The sequence below is a fragment of the Coregonus clupeaformis genome, chromosome 18, assembly GCF_020615455.1.
Source record: "Coregonus clupeaformis isolate EN_2021a chromosome 18, ASM2061545v1, whole genome shotgun sequence".
In the NCBI taxonomy this organism is placed as follows: domain Eukaryota; kingdom Metazoa; phylum Chordata; class Actinopteri; order Salmoniformes; family Salmonidae; genus Coregonus; species Coregonus clupeaformis.
The window spans coordinates 5,673,066-5,691,126 of record NC_059209.1 but is presented as its reverse complement, the minus strand read 5'-3'; the positions used below and the strand labels follow the sequence as shown (position 1 = coordinate 5,691,126).

Below are 18,061 nucleotides of genomic sequence, written 5' to 3'. Positions count from 1 at the left end.
TCTAGTACAGGCAATGTAGGTGTCCCGTGTAGCTCAGTTGGTAGAGCATGGCGCTTGCAACGCCAGGGTTGTGGGTTCGTTTCCCATGGGGGGCCAGTATGAAAAAAGTATGCACTCACTAACTGAGTGACTCCGCCAGGACAGCGGAGTCATTCACCACCTCCCGGAGACACTTGAAACCCCACCTCTTTAAGGAATACCTGGGATAGGATAAAGTAATCCTTCTACCCCCTCCTTACCCCACCCCAAAGAAGAAAAAAAACATATTGTAAAGTGGTTATCCCACTGGCTATAAGGTGAATGCACCAATTTGTAAGTCGCTCTGGATAAGAGCGTCTGCTAAATGACGTAAATGTAAATCGCTCGGAATAAGAGCGTCTGCTAAATGACTAAAATGTAAATGTTATGTGTGCGTATGACACATTGAAAGAGAGTCAAAAAGAAAAATATATTGATTTTCTATTTCTGTGAAATAATTCCATTCTGTGTTGACCACCTGTCAACGTTCAAGAACCTAGCACTGGAGGGGTGGAGCATTGAGTACTGTAGCCAATCCTGTTTCTGTATTTAACAAAGGGGCGGGCCACACTCAAATACGCTGCTGAAGCAAACCTTGCATGAACACTACTACTTCTGGTATGTTGAATTTATACATGTTTACATAACATTACTAGTAAAACGTTAATCGCTAAGTAAGGGACGTTTTTTGCCTAATTTAAACCGTACGCAGTTGCTGTACGAAATTGTTGCATGCATTGCATCATAATATGTTGGTGTCAGTAGCAAGCTTGGTTTGTGAGCTAACGTTAGCTTAGCTATGTTATGCTAGCAGTTTGCAATTTAATTACTTGTTTTTCTGAAGGTTTGGGGAGATGGCGTTGTCAGCGATAGAGCCAGGGCTAAGCCCGGGGACATTACCGACAGAGGAGTCCGTAGTACCAGCTTCTATATTCGCACCGGACTGTGGGGATGACCTTTCCGGGGGAGAGTGCTTCGAAGACGGCGAGAATGCTAACGGCGAGTCCGAGGATCATTTAGACTTCACTAGCAAGGTAGGCCCTACTCTCGACTCAGCAAAAGCTAGCTACATGGCATATGCATGCATGGATTTCAATATTACATCCACTTTAACAAATATATTTTTTGCCATTTTTATGAAAATGACCATTTTATTATAGCATTTCATTTGGTTGAAATATGACCGGACACGTATCATTTCAAGTGACCTATAACCACCAAAACATGCAATGATGAATGAATGACACGTATGTATGTGTCACTCTGTGTAGACACTACAGTTGGCAAAACAACCAAAGATGATTTGAACAGATAACCTATATTTATCTTCCCAATGTAATTTATTTCAAATAAAAAAGCGTGGATTAAACTTCAATATATTCATAATTGCATGATTTCAGTGAATCATCATGCATGTGCACTTTTACAACTTTGTCAGGCTTGCCAGAAGCTAGGCTACGCCATTGTAACGTCAACAAACGACCCAGGCCTAACTTCCAGCTACTTGCTTCAATATTTGCATGCTGTCTGTCTGGCCATTCTTACATTGTTTTGTTAATATTATACTGCCCTTTCCTCTACTGGACATAAACTGTAATTCCACTGTAATGTTACATCTAATTTATAAAGTAAGAAAAAAGTTATCGTATATGTTATTGTGAACACATTTGTCTTAAGTTTCTGTCAATTTTGAGAACAACCATAACACCAGTGAATAAACCAAAAATATATTGTTTCTCTTTCCTAGCTGACTCTGGTCAGCCCCACAGGAGAACAGTATGACTCGTTACTACGGCAACTCCGAGAGAGGATGGATGAAGGATGTGGGGAGACCATTTATGTTGTGGGAGTGGGCTCAGGTGAGAAGGGACAACCTACTTTCCTACCTTATTTTCTGTCCATATACCTAAACCACGCAACAGAACACAGGGTGCTCACGTGCATCAAAGCTGGGACTGAGAAATCACTGGCCACTTTAATAATGTTTACATATCTTGCACTACTCATCTTATATGTATATACTGTATTCTATTCTATAATATTCTACTGTATCTTAGTCCATGCTGCTCTGTCATTGCTTGTACATATATGTACAGTGAGGGAAAAAAGTATTTGATCCCTGCTGATTTTGTACGTTTGCCCACTGACAAAGACATGATCAGTCTATAATTTTAATGGTAGGTTTATTTGAACAATGAGAGACAGAATAACAACAAAAATATCCAGAAAAACGCATGTCAAAAATGTTATAAATTGATTTGCATTTTAATGAGGGAAATAAGTATTTGACCCCTCTGCAAAACATGACTTCGTACTTGGTGGCAAAACCCTTGTTGGCAATCAGAGGTCAGACGTTTCTTGTAGTTGGCCACCAGGTTTGCACACATCTCAGGAGGGATTTTGTTCCACTCCTCTTTGCAGATCTCCAAGTCATTAAGGTTTCGAGGCTGACGTTTGGCAACTCAAACCTTCAGCCACTCCAGGACCTTAATGTGCTTCTTCTTGAGCCACTCCTTTGTTGCCTTGGCCGTGTGTTTTGGGTCATTGTCATGCTGGAATACCCATCCACAACCCATTTTCAATGCCCTGGCTGAGGGAAGGAGGTTCTCACCCAAGATTTGACGGTACATGGCCCCGTCCATCATCCCTTTGATGCAGTGAAGTTGTCCTGTCCCCTTAGCAGAAAGACACCCCCAAAGCATAATGTTTCCACCTCCATGTTTGACGGTGTGGATGATGTTCTTGGGGTCATAGGCAGCATTCCTCCTCCTCCAAACACGGCGAGTTGAGTTGATGCCAAAGAGCTCTATTTTGGTCTCATATGACCACAACACTTTCACCCAGTCCTCCTCTGAATCATTCAGATGTTCATTGGCATACTTCAGACGGCCCTGTATATGTGCTTTCTTGAGCAGGGGGACCTTGCGGGCGCTGCAGGATTTCAGTCCTTCACGGCGTAGTGTGTTACCAATTGTTTTCTTGGTGACTATGGTCGCAGCTGCCTTGAGATCATTGACAAGATCCTCCCGTGTAGTTCTGGGCTGATTCCTCACCGTTCTCATGATCATTGCAACTCCACGAGGTGAGATCTTGCAGGCCGATGTAGATTGACAGTTATTTTGTGTTTCTTCCATTTGCGAATAATCGCACCAACTGTTGTCACCTTCTCACCAAGCTGCTTGGCGATGGTCTTGTAGCCCATTCCAGCCTTGTGTAGGTTTACAATCTTGTCCCTGGCATCCTTGGAGAGCTCTTTGGTCTTGGCCATGGTGGAGAGTTTGGAATCTGATTGATTGCTTCTGTGGACAGGTGTCTTTTATACAGGTAACAAGCTGAGATTAGGAGCACTCCCTTTAAGAGTGTGCTCCTAATCTCAGCTCGTTACCTGTATAAAAGACACCTGGGAGACAGAAATCTTTCTGATTGAGAGGGGGTCAAATACTTATTTCCCTCATTAAAATGCAAATCAATCAACATTTTTGACATGCATTTTTCTGGATTTTTGTTGTTGTTATTCTGTCTCTCACTGTTCAAATAAATCTACCATTAAAATGATAGACTGATCATTTCTTTGTCAGTGGGCAAACGTACAAAATCAGCAGGGGATCAAATACTTTTTTCCCTCACTGCATATATTCTTAAATTCCATTCCTTACTAGATGTGTGTGTATTGGGTATATGTTGTGAAATTGTTAGATATTACTTGTTAGATATTACTGCACTGTCGGAGCTAGAAGCACAAGCATTTCGCTACACCCGCAATAACATCTGCTAAACACGTGTATGTGACAAATAACATTTGAGTTGATTTGTAAACATCTCCAATAAGAGCACAGAGTTCCCTTTTCTGTTGCAAAATGTTTTGCTACGGTGACCCCCTACAGAACACAGCCCTGATGTACCCTTAGCCTAGTCCCAGATCAGTTGTGCTTTTTGTCAGTTGGTTAAACACAAACAGATCTGGGACCAGTCAGGCTAGTGTCAACCCCCTAAGCTGGGCACAGTGCGCAGGTTGACTAGGCTACTGATATTGCCTGGGGTTGTTTGGCATGCAAAATTACTTGTAGATCAATGACTGTCAACAGAGTTAGCCTACATGCAGTTCAACACTGAAGGAGAGGGCGCATCAGTTGTCACAATATGAGAGGTCTTTTCGGAAGGTAGACATAATATATTATAAGCAACAACAAAACAAACGATTTTCTGACTGATGCATGCTACATTTGGATCGGTTTGGGGTCTGCGGAGCGATGCACTTGTATCTTAAACATTTGAATCGGGGACCGATGCTTATCGGTGAATGTTACATCCCTAGCTAGTGTTTTTCAGACTGAACTAACTTGTTTGTCTTGATTTAATTATTTTTTAATGGTCAGTTAGCAAGACGACAAGCCTCCACCTTCTCAGCTTCTGCTCCAATGTTCCTATAATTTGCCCAAACATAAATGTGAACTGCTATAGCTACATTAACTGATGTAAACTGTAAGTGCATTCAAGTACACTTTTTAAGTAGGGCCTTACGTCTGGGTAAAGCCACAAGCATGGGCGTTCTCAGAGTAAGGGGCAGGGTGGTTCAAGTATGTGGCTTTCTCTCCCTCTTTCTATCCCCACCCATCACTCCATACTTCCACCATCTCTCTCCCACTTCTCCCTCTTTCTTCCTTCTTCTCTATCTCTCTTACACTCCAACTCCCGTTTCTCTCTCAGACGGAGGTGACTATGGTCTGGACGAGGGGGACATGGAGGCGTCAGTGGCCACGGTTCAATCCCTGTGTGAGCAGATGGAGGCAGACCTGATCCTGCTGAGAGAACGTAGCGACGCAGGGGGGAAAGTACGAGACTACCTCATCCGCCGACGGGTCGGAGAGGAGGACTTCCTGGAAGTGAGGTGAGAGGGAGAGAGAGAGGGGGAGGGAGGGAGAGAGAGAGCGGTACATTTGTCACTCAGCCTTTATTATTAGGTCTTCTCAGAGGGAGAAGAAGTTGGGGTTTGCTTTCAGGATCAAAGTGTTCTGCAACGTTTGGTGTTGCACAAAACAGCTCTCTGTGCTCTCTGTCCTCTAACTTCTCTCTCCCCTTCCCATACAGGGTGGCGGTGGTGGGTAACGTGGATGCCGGTAAGAGCACCTTGCTGGGGGTGTTGACCCACGGGGAGCTGGACAACGGCAGGGGGTTCGCCAGGCAGAAACTCTTCAGACACAAACACGAGATGGAAAGTGGCAGGACCAGCAGTGTGGGGAATGACATCCTGGGCTTCGACCAGGAGGGACAGGTGCGAGATGACTTAGCGGTGACTTGGGGTTGACTTAGGAGTCACTAAGGACATTTAGGTTACACAGGGATGACGTGTAACCTACCTCTCTCGGTCTCTGCTCCTAGGTGGTGAATAAGCCAGACAATCACGGGGGCAGTCTGGACTGGACTAAGATCTGTGAGAGGTCCTCTAAGGTCATCACCTTTATAGACCTGGCCGGCCACGAGAAGTACCTCAAAACCACTGTGTTTGGAATGACCGGACACCTACCAGACTTCTGTATGCTCATGGTGAGAGACGGGGATGGTGTGTTTGTGTTTTTATTCACACACGGTCAGTTGCTTTTCACCACAGACATTTACTGTGTCAGTCCTTTGCTAATCCTTTTTCTCTCTCTCTCTCGCTCTCCTTCTCTCGCTCTCCTTCTCTCGCTCTCCTTCTCTCGCTCTCCTTCTCTCTCTCTCTCTCGCTCTCCTTCTCTCTCTCTCTCTCGCTCTCCTTCTCTCTCTCTCTCTCTCTCTCGCTCTCCTTCTCTCTCTCTCTCTCGCTCTCCTTCTCTCGCTCTCCTCCTCTCTCTCTCTCTCTCCTCTCTCTCTCTCCTTCTCTCTCGCTCTCCTCCTCACTCTCTCGCTCTCCTTCTCTCTCTATCTAGGTGGGCAGTAATGCAGGTATTGTAGGGATGACCAAGGAGCATCTAGGTCTGGCTCTAGCCCTGAACGTACCAGTCTTTGTAGTGGTCACCAAGATAGACATGTGTCCAGCCAACATCCTAGCAGGTGAGAGATGGACTGTGGAACATGGCCCTGTTCAAATATGTTTTTTAATGGTAAAAATCCAGGTAGTTCCTCCCGTTACAGTCCGTTTGGTGCCTAATGAATATGACCCTGCCATGTATACCTGGTGTGTGTGTGTGTGTGTGTGTATTCCAGAGACTCTGCATCTGTTACAGAGGTTACTGAAGTCCCCAGGATGTAGAAAGATCCCTGTACTGGTTCAAAACAAAGATGATGTCATCGTCACTGCATCCAACTTCAGCTCAGAGAGGTAAATACCAGTGAAGTAACACAGTTTCCATGTGGTGGTTTTGGTCATTTACCTGATTCATCTGAGCAGTTTACCTCCTTGTGTGTAAGATGGCGCCGACAGGCATGGCAGCTCTGCTTCTATCTCCTTAGCAACCTTACAATGTTTTTTTTCTGTGTTATTTCTTACATTATTGGCCCAGAATTTTTTTTGGTGTTATTACATACAGCGGAAATAACTTTTGGATATCAGAGCGGCGGTAACTCACCAGCATTCCGACCAGAAATACGACTTTCCCAAATTGCATCCTTTGTTCGTAACCCCCAAGGCAATTTACCTTTATCCCAGAGACTGCTCCAAAACGCCGCCTGTGGAGAAGAGGTATTTGGAGTGGACTTCTAGTCCGTCTCAGGAGGCGTGCACACCATCCACCGCTTCCGAGTATATTACTCGCTAATATCCAGTCCCTGGACAATAAAGTAGACGAGCTCAGGGCGAGGATCTCCTTCCAGAGAGACATCAGGGACTGTAACATACTCTGTTTCATGGAATCATGGCTCTCTCCGGATATACAGCCCCCGTCCATACAGCCAGCTGGGATCTCAGTACATCGCGCAGACAGGAATAAGGAACTCTCTGGGAAGAAGAAAGGCGAAGTGTATGTTTCATGATTTAACTACTTATGGTGGGATTGTGGTAACGTACAGGAACTCAAGTCCTTTTGTTCACCCGACCTAGATTACCTCCCAATCAAATGCCGACCGTATTACCTCCCAAGAGAATTCTCGACTCTATTCTGCTCCTCCCTTCCTATAGGCAGAAACTCAAACAGGAAGTACCCGTGCTAAGGTTTATTCAACGCTGGTCTGACCAATCGGAATCCATGCTTCAAGATTGTTTTGATCACGCCGACTGGGATATGTTCCGGGTTGCCTCCTGAGAATAAGATTGACGTATACACTGACATGGTGACTGAGTTCATCAGGAAGTATATAGGGGATGTTGTTCCCACTGTGACTATTAAAACCTACCCAAACCAAAAACCTTGGATAGATGGCAGCATTTGCGCAAAACTGAAAGCGCGAACCACCGCGTTTAACCATGGCAAGGTGACTGGGTATATGTTTGAATGCAAACAGTGCAGCTATGCCCTCCGTAAGGCAATCAAACAGGCAAAACGTCAGTACAGAGACCGTGGAGTCGCAATTCAACAGCTCAGACACGAGGCGTATGTGGCAGGGACTCCAGACAATCACGGATTACAAAGGGAAAACCAGCCATCTTGCTCCCGGACAAGTTGAACACCTGCTTCACCCGCTTTGAGAATAACACAGTGCCAGCGACGCGGCCCGCTCCCGAGGTCTGTGGGCTTTCGTTCTCCGTGGCCAACGTGAGTAAGACATTGTGTTAACCCTCGCAAGGCTGCTGGCCCGGACGGCATCACTAGCCGCGACATATTCAATCTCTCCTTATCCCAGTCTGCTGTCCCCACTTGCTTCAAGATGTCCAACATTGTTCCTGTACCCAAAAAAGCAAAGGTAACTGAACTAAATGACTATCGCCCCGTAGCACTCACTTCTATCATCATGAGGTGCTTTGAGAGGCTAGTTAAGTATCATATCACCTCCACCTTACCTGACACCCAAGACCCACTTCAATTTGCATACCGTCCCAATATTTCCACAGACGATGGAATCGCCATCGCACTGCACACTGCCCTATCCCATCTGGACAAGAGGAATCCCTATTTAAGAATGCTGTTCATTGACTACAGCTCAGTCTTCAACACAATACTTTTACATTTACGTCATTTAGCAGACGCTCTTATCCAGAGCGACTTACAAATGACCCCTCTGCAAAACATGACTTAGTACTTAGTGGCAAAACCCTTGTTGGCAATCACAGAGGTCAGACATTTCTTGTAGTTGGCCACCAGGTTTGCACACATCTCAGGAGGGATTTTGTCCCACTCCTCTTTGCAGATCTTCTCCAAGTCATTAAGGTTTCGAGCCTGATGTTTGGCAACTCGAACCTTCAGCTCCCTCCACAGATTTTCTATGGGATTAAGGTCTGGAGACTGGCTAGGCCACTCCAGGACCTTAATGTGCTTCTTCTTGAGCCACTCCTTTGTTGCCTTGGCCGTGTGTTTTGGGTCATTGTCATGCTGGAATACCCATCCACAACCCATTTTCAATGCCCTGGCTGAGGGAAGGAGGTTCTCACCCAAGATTTGACGGGACATGGCCCCGTCCATCGTCCCTTTGATGCGGTGAAGTTGTCCTGTCCCCTTAGCAGAAAAACACCCTCAAAGCATAATGTTTCCACCTCCATGTTTGACGGTGGGGATGGTGTTCTTGGGGTCATAGGCAGCATTCCTCCTCCTCCAAACACGGCGAGTTGAGTTGACGCCAAAGAGCTCTATTTTTGGTCTCATCTGACCACAACACTTTCACCCAGTTCTCCTCTGAATCATTCAGATGTTCATTGGCAAACTTCAGACGGGCCTGTATATGTGCTTTCTTGAGCAGGGGGACCTTGCGGGTGCTGCAGGATTTCAGTCCTTCACGGCGTAGTGTGTTATCAATTGTTTTCTTGGTGACTATGGTCCTAGCTGCCTTGAGATCATTGACAAGATCCTCCCGTGTAGTTCTGGGCTGATTCCTCACCGTTCTCATGATCATTGCAACTCCACGAGGTGTGATCTTGCATGGAGCCCCATGCCGAGGGAGATTGACAGTTATTTTGTGTTTCTTCCATTTGCGTATAATCGCACCAACTATTATAATAATAATATGCAATTTAGCAGACGCTTTTATCCAAAGCGACTTTTTTAGGTATGTCACCTTCTCACCAAGCTGCTTGGCGATGGTCTTGTAGCCCATCCCTGCCTTGTGTAGGTCTACAATCTTGTCCCTGACATCCTTGGAGAGCTCTTTGGTCTTGGCCATGGTGGAGAGTTTGGAATCTGATTGATTGCTTCTGTGGACAGGTGTCTTTTATACAGGTAACAAGCTGAGATTAGGAGCACTCCCTTTAAGAGTGTGCTCCTAATCTCAGCTCGTTACCAGTATAAAAGACACCTGGGAGCTAGAAATCTTTCTGATTTAAATGATAGACTGATAATTTCTTTGTCAGTGGGCAAACGTACAAAATCAGCAGGGGATCAAATACTTTTTTCCCTCACTGTAGACATGGAATCACTGGTCACTTTGATGTTTACATACGGTTTTAACCACTTCATATGTGTATATACTGTATTCTAGTCAATGCCACTCCGACATTGCTCAACCTAATATTAATATATTTCTTAATTCCATCCTTTTTACTTTGAGATTTGTGTGTATTGTTGTGAATTGTTAGATATTACTGCACTGTTGGAGCTAGTAACGTAAGCATTTCGCTACACCCACAATAACATCTGCTAAATGTGTGACCAATACGATTTGATTTATGGGTAACTTTGTATGTCGCCTTAATCCTCTATTATTTTCCTCCTCTCCTCTCTGTTCCCCCTCCTCTCCTCCTCTCCTCTCTGTTTCCCCTCCTCTCCTCTCTGTTCCCCCTCCTCTCCTCCTCCCCTCTCTGTTCCCCCTCCTCTCCTCCTCCCCTCTCTGTTCCCCCTCCTCTCCTCCTCCCCTCTCTGTTCCCCCTCCTCTCCTCCTCTCCTCTGTTCCCCCTCTCCTCCTCCCCTCTCTGTTCCCCCTCCTCCCCTCTCTGTTCCCCCTCCTCTCCTCCTCCCCTCTCTGTTCCCCCTCCTCTCCTCCTCTCCTCTCTGTTCCCCCTCCTCTCCTCTCTGTTCCCCCTCCTCTCCTCCTCCCCTCTCTGTTCCCCCTCCTCTCCTCCTCCCCTTTCTCTCTGTGTCTCTCCCTAGGATGTGTCCAATCTTCCAGGTCTCCAATGTAACAGGAGAGAACATGGACCTTCTGAAGATGTTCCTCAACCTGCTGTCTTCTAAAACCTCCTATAGAGAAGATGAGCCTGCCGAGTTCCAGATCGATGACACCTACTCAGTACCGGTTAGTACACAGACACAAACACACACACACAACCATCAACACACACACACTCTAATCATTGTAGTTTTGAATGAAGTGTAAAACAACCTGTGTTGTTGTATTGATGTGTCCTACCTCTTCTCAGGGTGTGGGAACGGTAGTGTCAGGTACTACGTTACGTGGATTGATACGACTGAATGACACGCTGCTGCTCGGCCCAGACCCCCTGGGCAGTTTCCTCTCCATCGCTGTCAAATCTATCCACCGCAAGAGGATGCCTGTCAAAGAGGTCCGGGGGGGACAGACCGCCTCCTTCGCGCTCAAAAAGGTGTGTTGTTTTTTTTGTTTTTTTTACACTGCTGATTGTAAGGCTACGACCGCACAGAGTAACATTAACATGAATGAAATCATACATTCATTCATCAGTTGTCTGTTTTTGTGCATCAAAAGTTAAACTCAAGTCAGCAATTTTCAAATGAGTTGCATATGCAAAAAGATGAACATGTTTTTAAAATATTTTTATGTATTCTCTCCGTTGACTGTAATCCATCAATGGATGACTCCCATTGAAAAAACATTGCCTCAATCAGTACATTTCTGACACAATCTCTGTCAGGCTGCGGCCTATGTCCTAACATTTCTCTCCCTCCTCCTCTGTCTTCCCTTCAACCCTCTTCCCCTCCCTCCTTCTCTCTCTTCCAGATCAAGCGTTCCTCCATCAGGAAGGGGATGGTAATGATCTCTCCCAGACTAACACCTCAGGCTACCTGGGAGTTCATGGCTGAGATACTGGTCCTGCACCACCCCACCACCATATCACCACGTTACCAGGCTATGGGTGAGCGGCTTTCAAACGTCTGGGTGTGTTCATGGTTGCTTGTATACTGTGTCGATGCTCAATTTAGCATAAATGTTTCAACCATGTTCATATTAGGTTTTTGTCCCTCCTACAATCACACATAAATGAGGCTATGGGACACGTCCACAGTCGCTATGCCACTGGTATGTAAATTGTTGTTTTTCGAACTTTCTCTCCCTCAGTGCACTGTGGCAGCATCAGACAGACAGCCACCATTCTGACCATGAACAGAGACTGTCTACGTACCGGGGACAAGGCCTCAGTCCACTTCAGATTCATCAAGACCCCTGAGTACCTCCACACAGACCAGAGACTGGTGTTCAGAGAGGGACGCACCAAGGCTGTGGGCACCATCACCAAGGTATGGGGTTATAACTAGTTATGAAGGGTTATAAGGGGTTATGATTGGTCATAGGTTATAAAATGTCATTGAGGATGGAGCATTAAACCCCCTTAGAGAAACATTTCACAATGTTGCAAATTACAATAACTCATAGTCTTTTCACTAGTTTTGCCGTGTGTGGTCAAGTGTTATGAAGGGCTTATCCATTTTTCTAAAGGGTCCCAGACTACCTCCTAACTAACTCTACCTGTACATGTCTCTCCTCTCCAGCTGCTCCAGTCAGCCACCAAGGCCCAGCAGGCCAAGATGCAGTCCACTAAGAAGGGCACCACGTCAGCCAATGAGGAGGGAGGATCCACTCTGCGTCCCGACAGCCCCAACACAGGACAGCTACCGGTGAGCTACCGGGAGGGAGGGAGGGGCTTAGGCTGAACTCCTGGAGAAGGGAGGGGCTTAGGCTGATCACCTGGAGGAGGGAGGGGACTACCCTGTGTTCATAACCAAGTGGGAAGGTGGCAATTACCACATACGACTGGGAAAAATCCACATGATCCAACTGGTAATTACTAGTGGGAAACTCGTCTATCATCCCTGAGCTCTGACTTCTCCCAGAGGCTCATCTCTGATGTCACCTACTAAGGAAATAACCTTGATAACAGCATTTTCGGCAGTTAAATGCAACAACAAAACATTATTTATAAAACCAATCTATTAATGTGGTTTTTGAACACTATAATTGGTTTACAAGCATGATAGCTGTACTTTTCAAATCAAATTTTATTGGCCACATGCGCCGAATACAACAGGTGCAGACATTACAGTGAAATGCTTACTTACAGCCCTTAACCAACAGTGCATTTATTTTTTAATTTTAAAAAAGTAAAATAAAACAACAAAAAAGTGTTGAGAAAAAAAGAGCAGAAGTAAAATAAAATAACAGTAGGGAGGCTATATATACAGGGGGGTACCGGTGCAGAGTCAATGTGCGGGGTCACCGGCTAGTTGAGGTAGTTGAAGTAATATGTACATGTGGGTAGAGTTAAAGTGACTATGCATAAATAATTAACAGAGTAGCAGCAGCGTAAAAATATGTGGTGGGGGTGGGGGGGCAGTGCAAATAGTCCGGGTAGCCATGATTAGCTGTTCAGGAGTCTTATGGCTTGGGGGTAGAAGCTTTTGAGAAGTATTTTGGACCTAGACTTGGCACTCCGGTACCGCTTGCCGTGCGGTAGCAGAGAGAACAGTCTATGACTTGGGTGGCTGGAGTCTTTGACAATTTTGAGGGCCTTCCTCTGACACCGCCTGGTATAGAGGTCCTGGATGGCAGGAAGCTTAGCCCCAGTGATGTACTGGGCCGTACGCACTACCCTCTGTAGTGCCTTGCGGTCGGAGGCCGAGCAGTTGCCATACCAGGCGGTGATGCAACCAGTCAGGATGCTCTCGATGGTGCAGCTGTATAATTTTTTGAGGATCTGCGGACCCATGCCAAATCTTTTCAGTCTCCTGAGGGGGAATAGGCTTTGTCGTGCCCTCTTCATGACTGTCTTGGTGTGTTTGGACCATGATAGTTCGTTGGTGATGTGGACACCAAGGAACTTGAAGCTCTCAACCTGTTCCACTACAGCCCCGCCGATGAGAATGGGGGCGTGCTCAGTCCTCTTTTTTTTTTTTTTTTTTTTCCTGTAGTCCACAATCATCTCCTTTTGTCTTGGTCACGTTGAGGGAGAGGTTGTTATCCTGGCACCACACGGCCAGGTCTCTGACCTCCTCCCTATAGACTGTCTCATCGTTGTCGGTGATCAGGCCTACCACTGTTGTGTCGTCGGCAAACTTAATGATGGTGTTGGAGTCGTGCCTGGCCATGCAGTCATGGGTGAACAGGGAGTACAGGAGGGAACTGAGCACGCACCCCTGAGGGGCCCCCGTGTTGAGGATCAGTGTGGCAGATGTGTTGTTACCTACCCTTACCACCTGGGGGCGACCCGTCAGGAAGTCCAGGATCCAGTTGTAGAGGGAGGTGTTTAGTCCCAGGATCCTTAGCTTAGTGATGAGCTTTGAGGGCACTATGGTGTTGAATGCTGAGCTGTAGTCAATGAATAGCATTCTCACGTAGGTGTTCTTCTTGTCCAGGTGGGAAAGGGCAGTGTGGAGTGCAATACCGATTGCATCATCTGTGGAGCTGTTGGGGCGGTATGCAAATTGGAGTGGGTCTAGGGTTTCTGGGATAATGGTGTTGATGTGAGCCATGACCAGCCTTTCAAAGCACTTCATGGCTACAGACGTCAGTGCTAAAGGTCGGTAGTCATTTAGGCAGGTTATCTTAGTGACCTTGGGCACGGGGATTATGGTGGGCTGCTTGAAACATGTTGGTATTACAGACTCACTCAGGGACATGTTGAAAATGTCAGTGAAGACACTTGCCAGTTGGTCAGCACATGCTCAGAGTACACGTCCTGGTAATCCGTCTGGCCCTGCGGCCTTGTGAATGTTGACCTGCTTAAAAGTCTTACTCACATCGGCTACGGAGAGTGTGATCACATAGTCATCCGGAACAGCTGGTGCTCTCATGCATGCTTCAGTGTTGCTTGCCTCGAAGCGAGCATAGAAGTGGTTTAGCTCGTCTGGAAGTCTTGTGTCACTGGGCAGCTCGCGGCTGTGCTTCCCTTTAGTTTATAGTTGATGCAGCTTGTTAGCAATTAGCCAATCATCTTTTCTCAACGCGTTCAAAGCGTGTGAATGCATCCAACTGGTATTTACGACTTCACAACTGGTAATTAACTCCTTCCCACTTGGTTATGAACGCCGCATTAGACATGAGGAGGGAGGGAATTAGATAGAGGGAGGGTCTTGGACAGAACGTACAGAGATGTAATGAGTAGAGCTGACATGATTCCCAGTTCTGCATGACAGACAATCATATCTGTTCTACGCAATATATTTCTAGAGAAGAGAGGGGGTTAGAGAGAACATCCTGGGGTAAGAGGTAAAATAATGACTTGCTAGAGGAGTAGGAGGAAAGTTAAACTCTCTGCCTGGCTGCATTTAATGTCTTTAGTGTTGAGTGAATGGTGTGTGTGTGTGTGTCGTACCAGCAGCTTTCTTCTCTTATCCAATCTGCTGGCTAATCTCTCTCTTCCGCTGCCCCTCCATCATCCCGTTTCACTCCATTTTTATCCCTCGCTTTTATGGTTGTTCATCACCTTGTCTTTTCACAATCCCCCTCTCCTCTTTTCAAAATGTCCTGCCTTTCCTTGACCCTCTCACACTCGTCCGCCAATGTCCCTCTCTTCCTCTCTCGATTTCATTCCACTTACATATTCTTTCCTCCTCATCATCCCTCTTTCGGTCACTCCTCTCCTCCATTATCGTCGGACCCCGTCACTCGTTCCTTTCATCCCCACCTCCGTCCATTAAACATGTCTCCTCCTCCCTAACACTCCCCCCACCGTCACTCTTTCGTTACCCTTCTCGTTCACACTCGCTCTCCCTCCGTCCGTCTTGTGGGCTGTCTGCGTCAGACAGTGGGGGAGGAGGAGACGCTATGTAAAGACGGCAACAAAGAGAACCAGGTAAACAGTATGAGGGAGAAAGAGAAACACCAGTGTCATTTGTCCTGACCAAGTACTGCAAAGACCTTCATTTATCCCAACACCAAAGAGTGTTTTCCTGTACAGGCCTGAACTTACTTTGAGTTCTAAAAGTACTAAAAAGGTTATTTACTTTTTTTTGTAGCTGTTTAGGCCTGCGCTAATGTCGTGAACAAAAAAAACTAGCTAAATTGAATTTTCTATGAGAATTTGTCTGTTTTCACATTCCAAAGTCAAATATTCCCTAAAAGTTCGAGGTAGTCAGAAATTGTGTGCCTAGCTTAGCGTTCAGTCATGTTTGTTCTGTTTTGATTCTTCTCTTCCAGCCCAAGTCAGGAGGTGGAGGCAGGAGGAGAGGGGGTCAGAGACACAGAGGAAAAGCCCTGAACAGCACAGCATCACCAACATCATCACAACAACACACCCCAGCCGCAGCAGGAGTGGGCACCACTGTCTAACCCCCCCACCAGCTCCTCTTCTCTCTCTTATCTTATCCTCCTCTACATCCTCTCTTCTATCCTCATTTTCCTGGTCCCTTTTCTAATCATTCTTGTTCCAATTGGGGGGAAAGGCATTAATGTAGCAAAGGAAAGTAAGAAGAGATGTGAAACATGCATTAATCCTAAATGATACAGTATAACATGTCCATCCTAGTTAGATCACCATTCTAGAATAGTTCTAGAACAATAGTTCTAGAATGTCTCAATATGGCTTCTATGGCAACTAACAACCAACCGACTGAACCGGCTCCTGGAATATAGCAGAAAGAAACGAGGTTTATTCAATCTAACAGAATCTAACAGACATGGTGTAGTAATAGAAACAAACAAGGTTTAGTTTTATTACAGACCGATTCGTTATTAGATTCATCATTATTTAGACAGGAAAGAAATGGTGTAGTTCAGCCACAGAGGAGATCTAACCTATGTCTTAAGGGTTTGTCATCCAGTCTAATAACAACTGACTCAAGATTCAATCTAACAGACAATAAATGGTGTAGTTCACAAGGTTTAGATGAAATCTACCAGACCAGACCTGGCATAGTAGGAATCATAAGATTTAGATTTGTTATTAGATTCAGCATTATTTAAACAGGAAAGGAATAGTGTACTCCACAAGGTTTCGACTCAGTCTAACAGAACAGGATAGGCGTGGTTCAGACACGAGATAGGCCTACCTAACCAACCCCAAGCACAATGTTCACTAGACTGCCATCTGACTATACATAAAACAGAGGTTCCCAAACATTTGGATCAGGATTCACACTGTAGGTCATGGTTTGTTTGATTTGGCCCTGGCTTTATTTTAATACGAAAAACTACAATTATGGGGTAATTTGGGCATTGAAAAGCTGGTATAGAGAAACAATCATTTAAATATGTGTGCCTTTTTTATGTTTGCCCAAAAAAAAAGCGTTATTGGGAATGGCAATAGTGGAAACTAATATAAAAGCTTTATAGTTTAAATAGTGGATTTTGGTCTTGGAGAAATTAAACGAGCTACAATGTTCAAATGGATGCAAAGTTCGTTCAAAGTTATTTTGCAGTAAAAAACGTTGACGTGTACTGAAAAGCACAGACAGCACATCTGTTCTATAATTAATTTCAAAAGAATTGGGAATCGTTGCTCAGCTACCCTTGTAGCACGTTCTGTGTTGGATTATTTATTTGGCTTTCATAGATGAAAGGGTTTGGAAAACCAAAGAAAGCGAATACGGCTTAAAAGTATTTCAGGAGGATTTAGAAGTTTTCCATGTTATCCTCAATACCCTCTCAAGGACATTGAGCCCAAAAACGCAGGCGGAATAATAGTTTTAAGATGTGTTGTTTTATTCAGTCTCTAGTCATGCACACCTTCTATGAAATGATTTGTGTGAGAGGAACTAGGGGTTTTGGGATTGAGGATTTAGCTTTGTCCATTTTTGTGGACATGTTTCAAATTTTAATTTCTTTTTTCTAAGCTTTGATATGGTTTTATCAGGTGGTGTGAGCGTTTTTATTTTGGGTTTGTATTGGGACGGGTCTCGGTGGTGGAAGGATTGCATTGGTTGTTACCACCAGGTAGAAGTTTAACCTTTAGTACAGATCTAGGATCGGTTTATCCAACCCCAGATCTTATCCTGAAGCATTAGAGGGGAAAACAACTGACCTTAGATCAGGTTTAAAGGTAACTTAATTTTATTTCTTATCTTTTTTTTTATGAGCTAATGTTAGTGACTGATTTTATTTTTGAAGGGACCGAGCGACACATTTTATGTGTGTGCATCGTATGTACAAAAAGGAAAGTTGTGCCGAAAGAAAAAGAAAGCCATTTAACTTAAAACAGTGGTGCCAGTTTGTGTTGTAAATCCTTTTAAATAAAGATGTTTCAGAGTATCAACATGTGGTCATGTTTTGTCTATACTGGACCTTCCAGGGAGTGTGTATCGCCTGGCTGCCATCACTTCTATAAGGGGCCAGTTCACATTCAGATGCTAGTGCTGATCTAGGATCAGGTCTCCCTCTTTCCATGTAATCTTAATTATTGTGCTCTAAAAGGCAAAAACAGATCCTAGATCAGCATTCCTACTCTGATAAGTTTTATGAATACGGGTAGAGGTCTAGGCTGAGGCCTTGGTTTAGAGAAAGTACTGAGGGAGCTGTAAGGTTGATTGAGGGATGCGGCATACTTTTCCTTTAGGTGAAACGAGGACAGAGAAACTGCTGACTTCAGTCTGAGTTTTGCAGGCGTTTAAGCACACAGCATACAGATAGTCAAACACACACACACACACTTCAGTCATACTTCATACAGTGAGAGCAAGGGGATGTTGTCTTTGATATGATTGAATAAGGAGTTTATTCAGGCCACTGCAGATTTCATTACGGTCTTTACATCAGATGCTTTATAAAGCCAATAATTGCCGTCCACGTTTGATTCAATCAGAGTAAATGGGAGGGCTTTTCATATCACGCTGTCACAAAGTAAAGTGAGTAGGGGGGA

The 18,061-nt window shown here is 45.1% G+C and overlaps 1 protein-coding gene across 3 annotated transcripts; it reads left to right on the top strand.

The window, feature by feature from the left end:
• The first annotated feature begins 582 nt into the window (after nucleotides 1–582).
• LOC121553998 (GTP-binding protein 1) lies at nucleotides 583–17,458 on the top strand. 3 transcript variants are annotated; one of them, XM_041867421.1, is made up of 15 exons: nucleotides 583–636; nucleotides 863–1,052; nucleotides 1,766–1,877; nucleotides 4,726–4,906; nucleotides 5,107–5,290; nucleotides 5,398–5,562; nucleotides 5,925–6,048; nucleotides 6,202–6,316; nucleotides 10,167–10,311; nucleotides 10,436–10,618; nucleotides 10,993–11,128; nucleotides 11,332–11,510; nucleotides 11,763–11,888; nucleotides 15,015–15,061; nucleotides 15,406–17,458. In XM_041867421.1, exons 2-15 carry the CDS (start codon nucleotides 873–875, stop codon nucleotides 15,464–15,466), a joined length of 1,938 nt encoding a protein of 645 aa, XP_041723355.1. In that variant the 5' UTR covers nucleotides 583–636; nucleotides 863–872; the 3' UTR covers nucleotides 15,467–17,458. The 3 variants fall into 3 exon arrangements, with proteins under 3 accessions (XP_041723355.1, XP_041723353.1, XP_041723354.1); XM_041867419.1 differs by having other exon boundaries at nucleotides 15,011–15,061; XM_041867420.1 differs by lacking the exon at nucleotides 15,015–15,061.
• The last annotated feature ends 603 nt before the right edge of the window (nucleotides 17,459–18,061 follow it).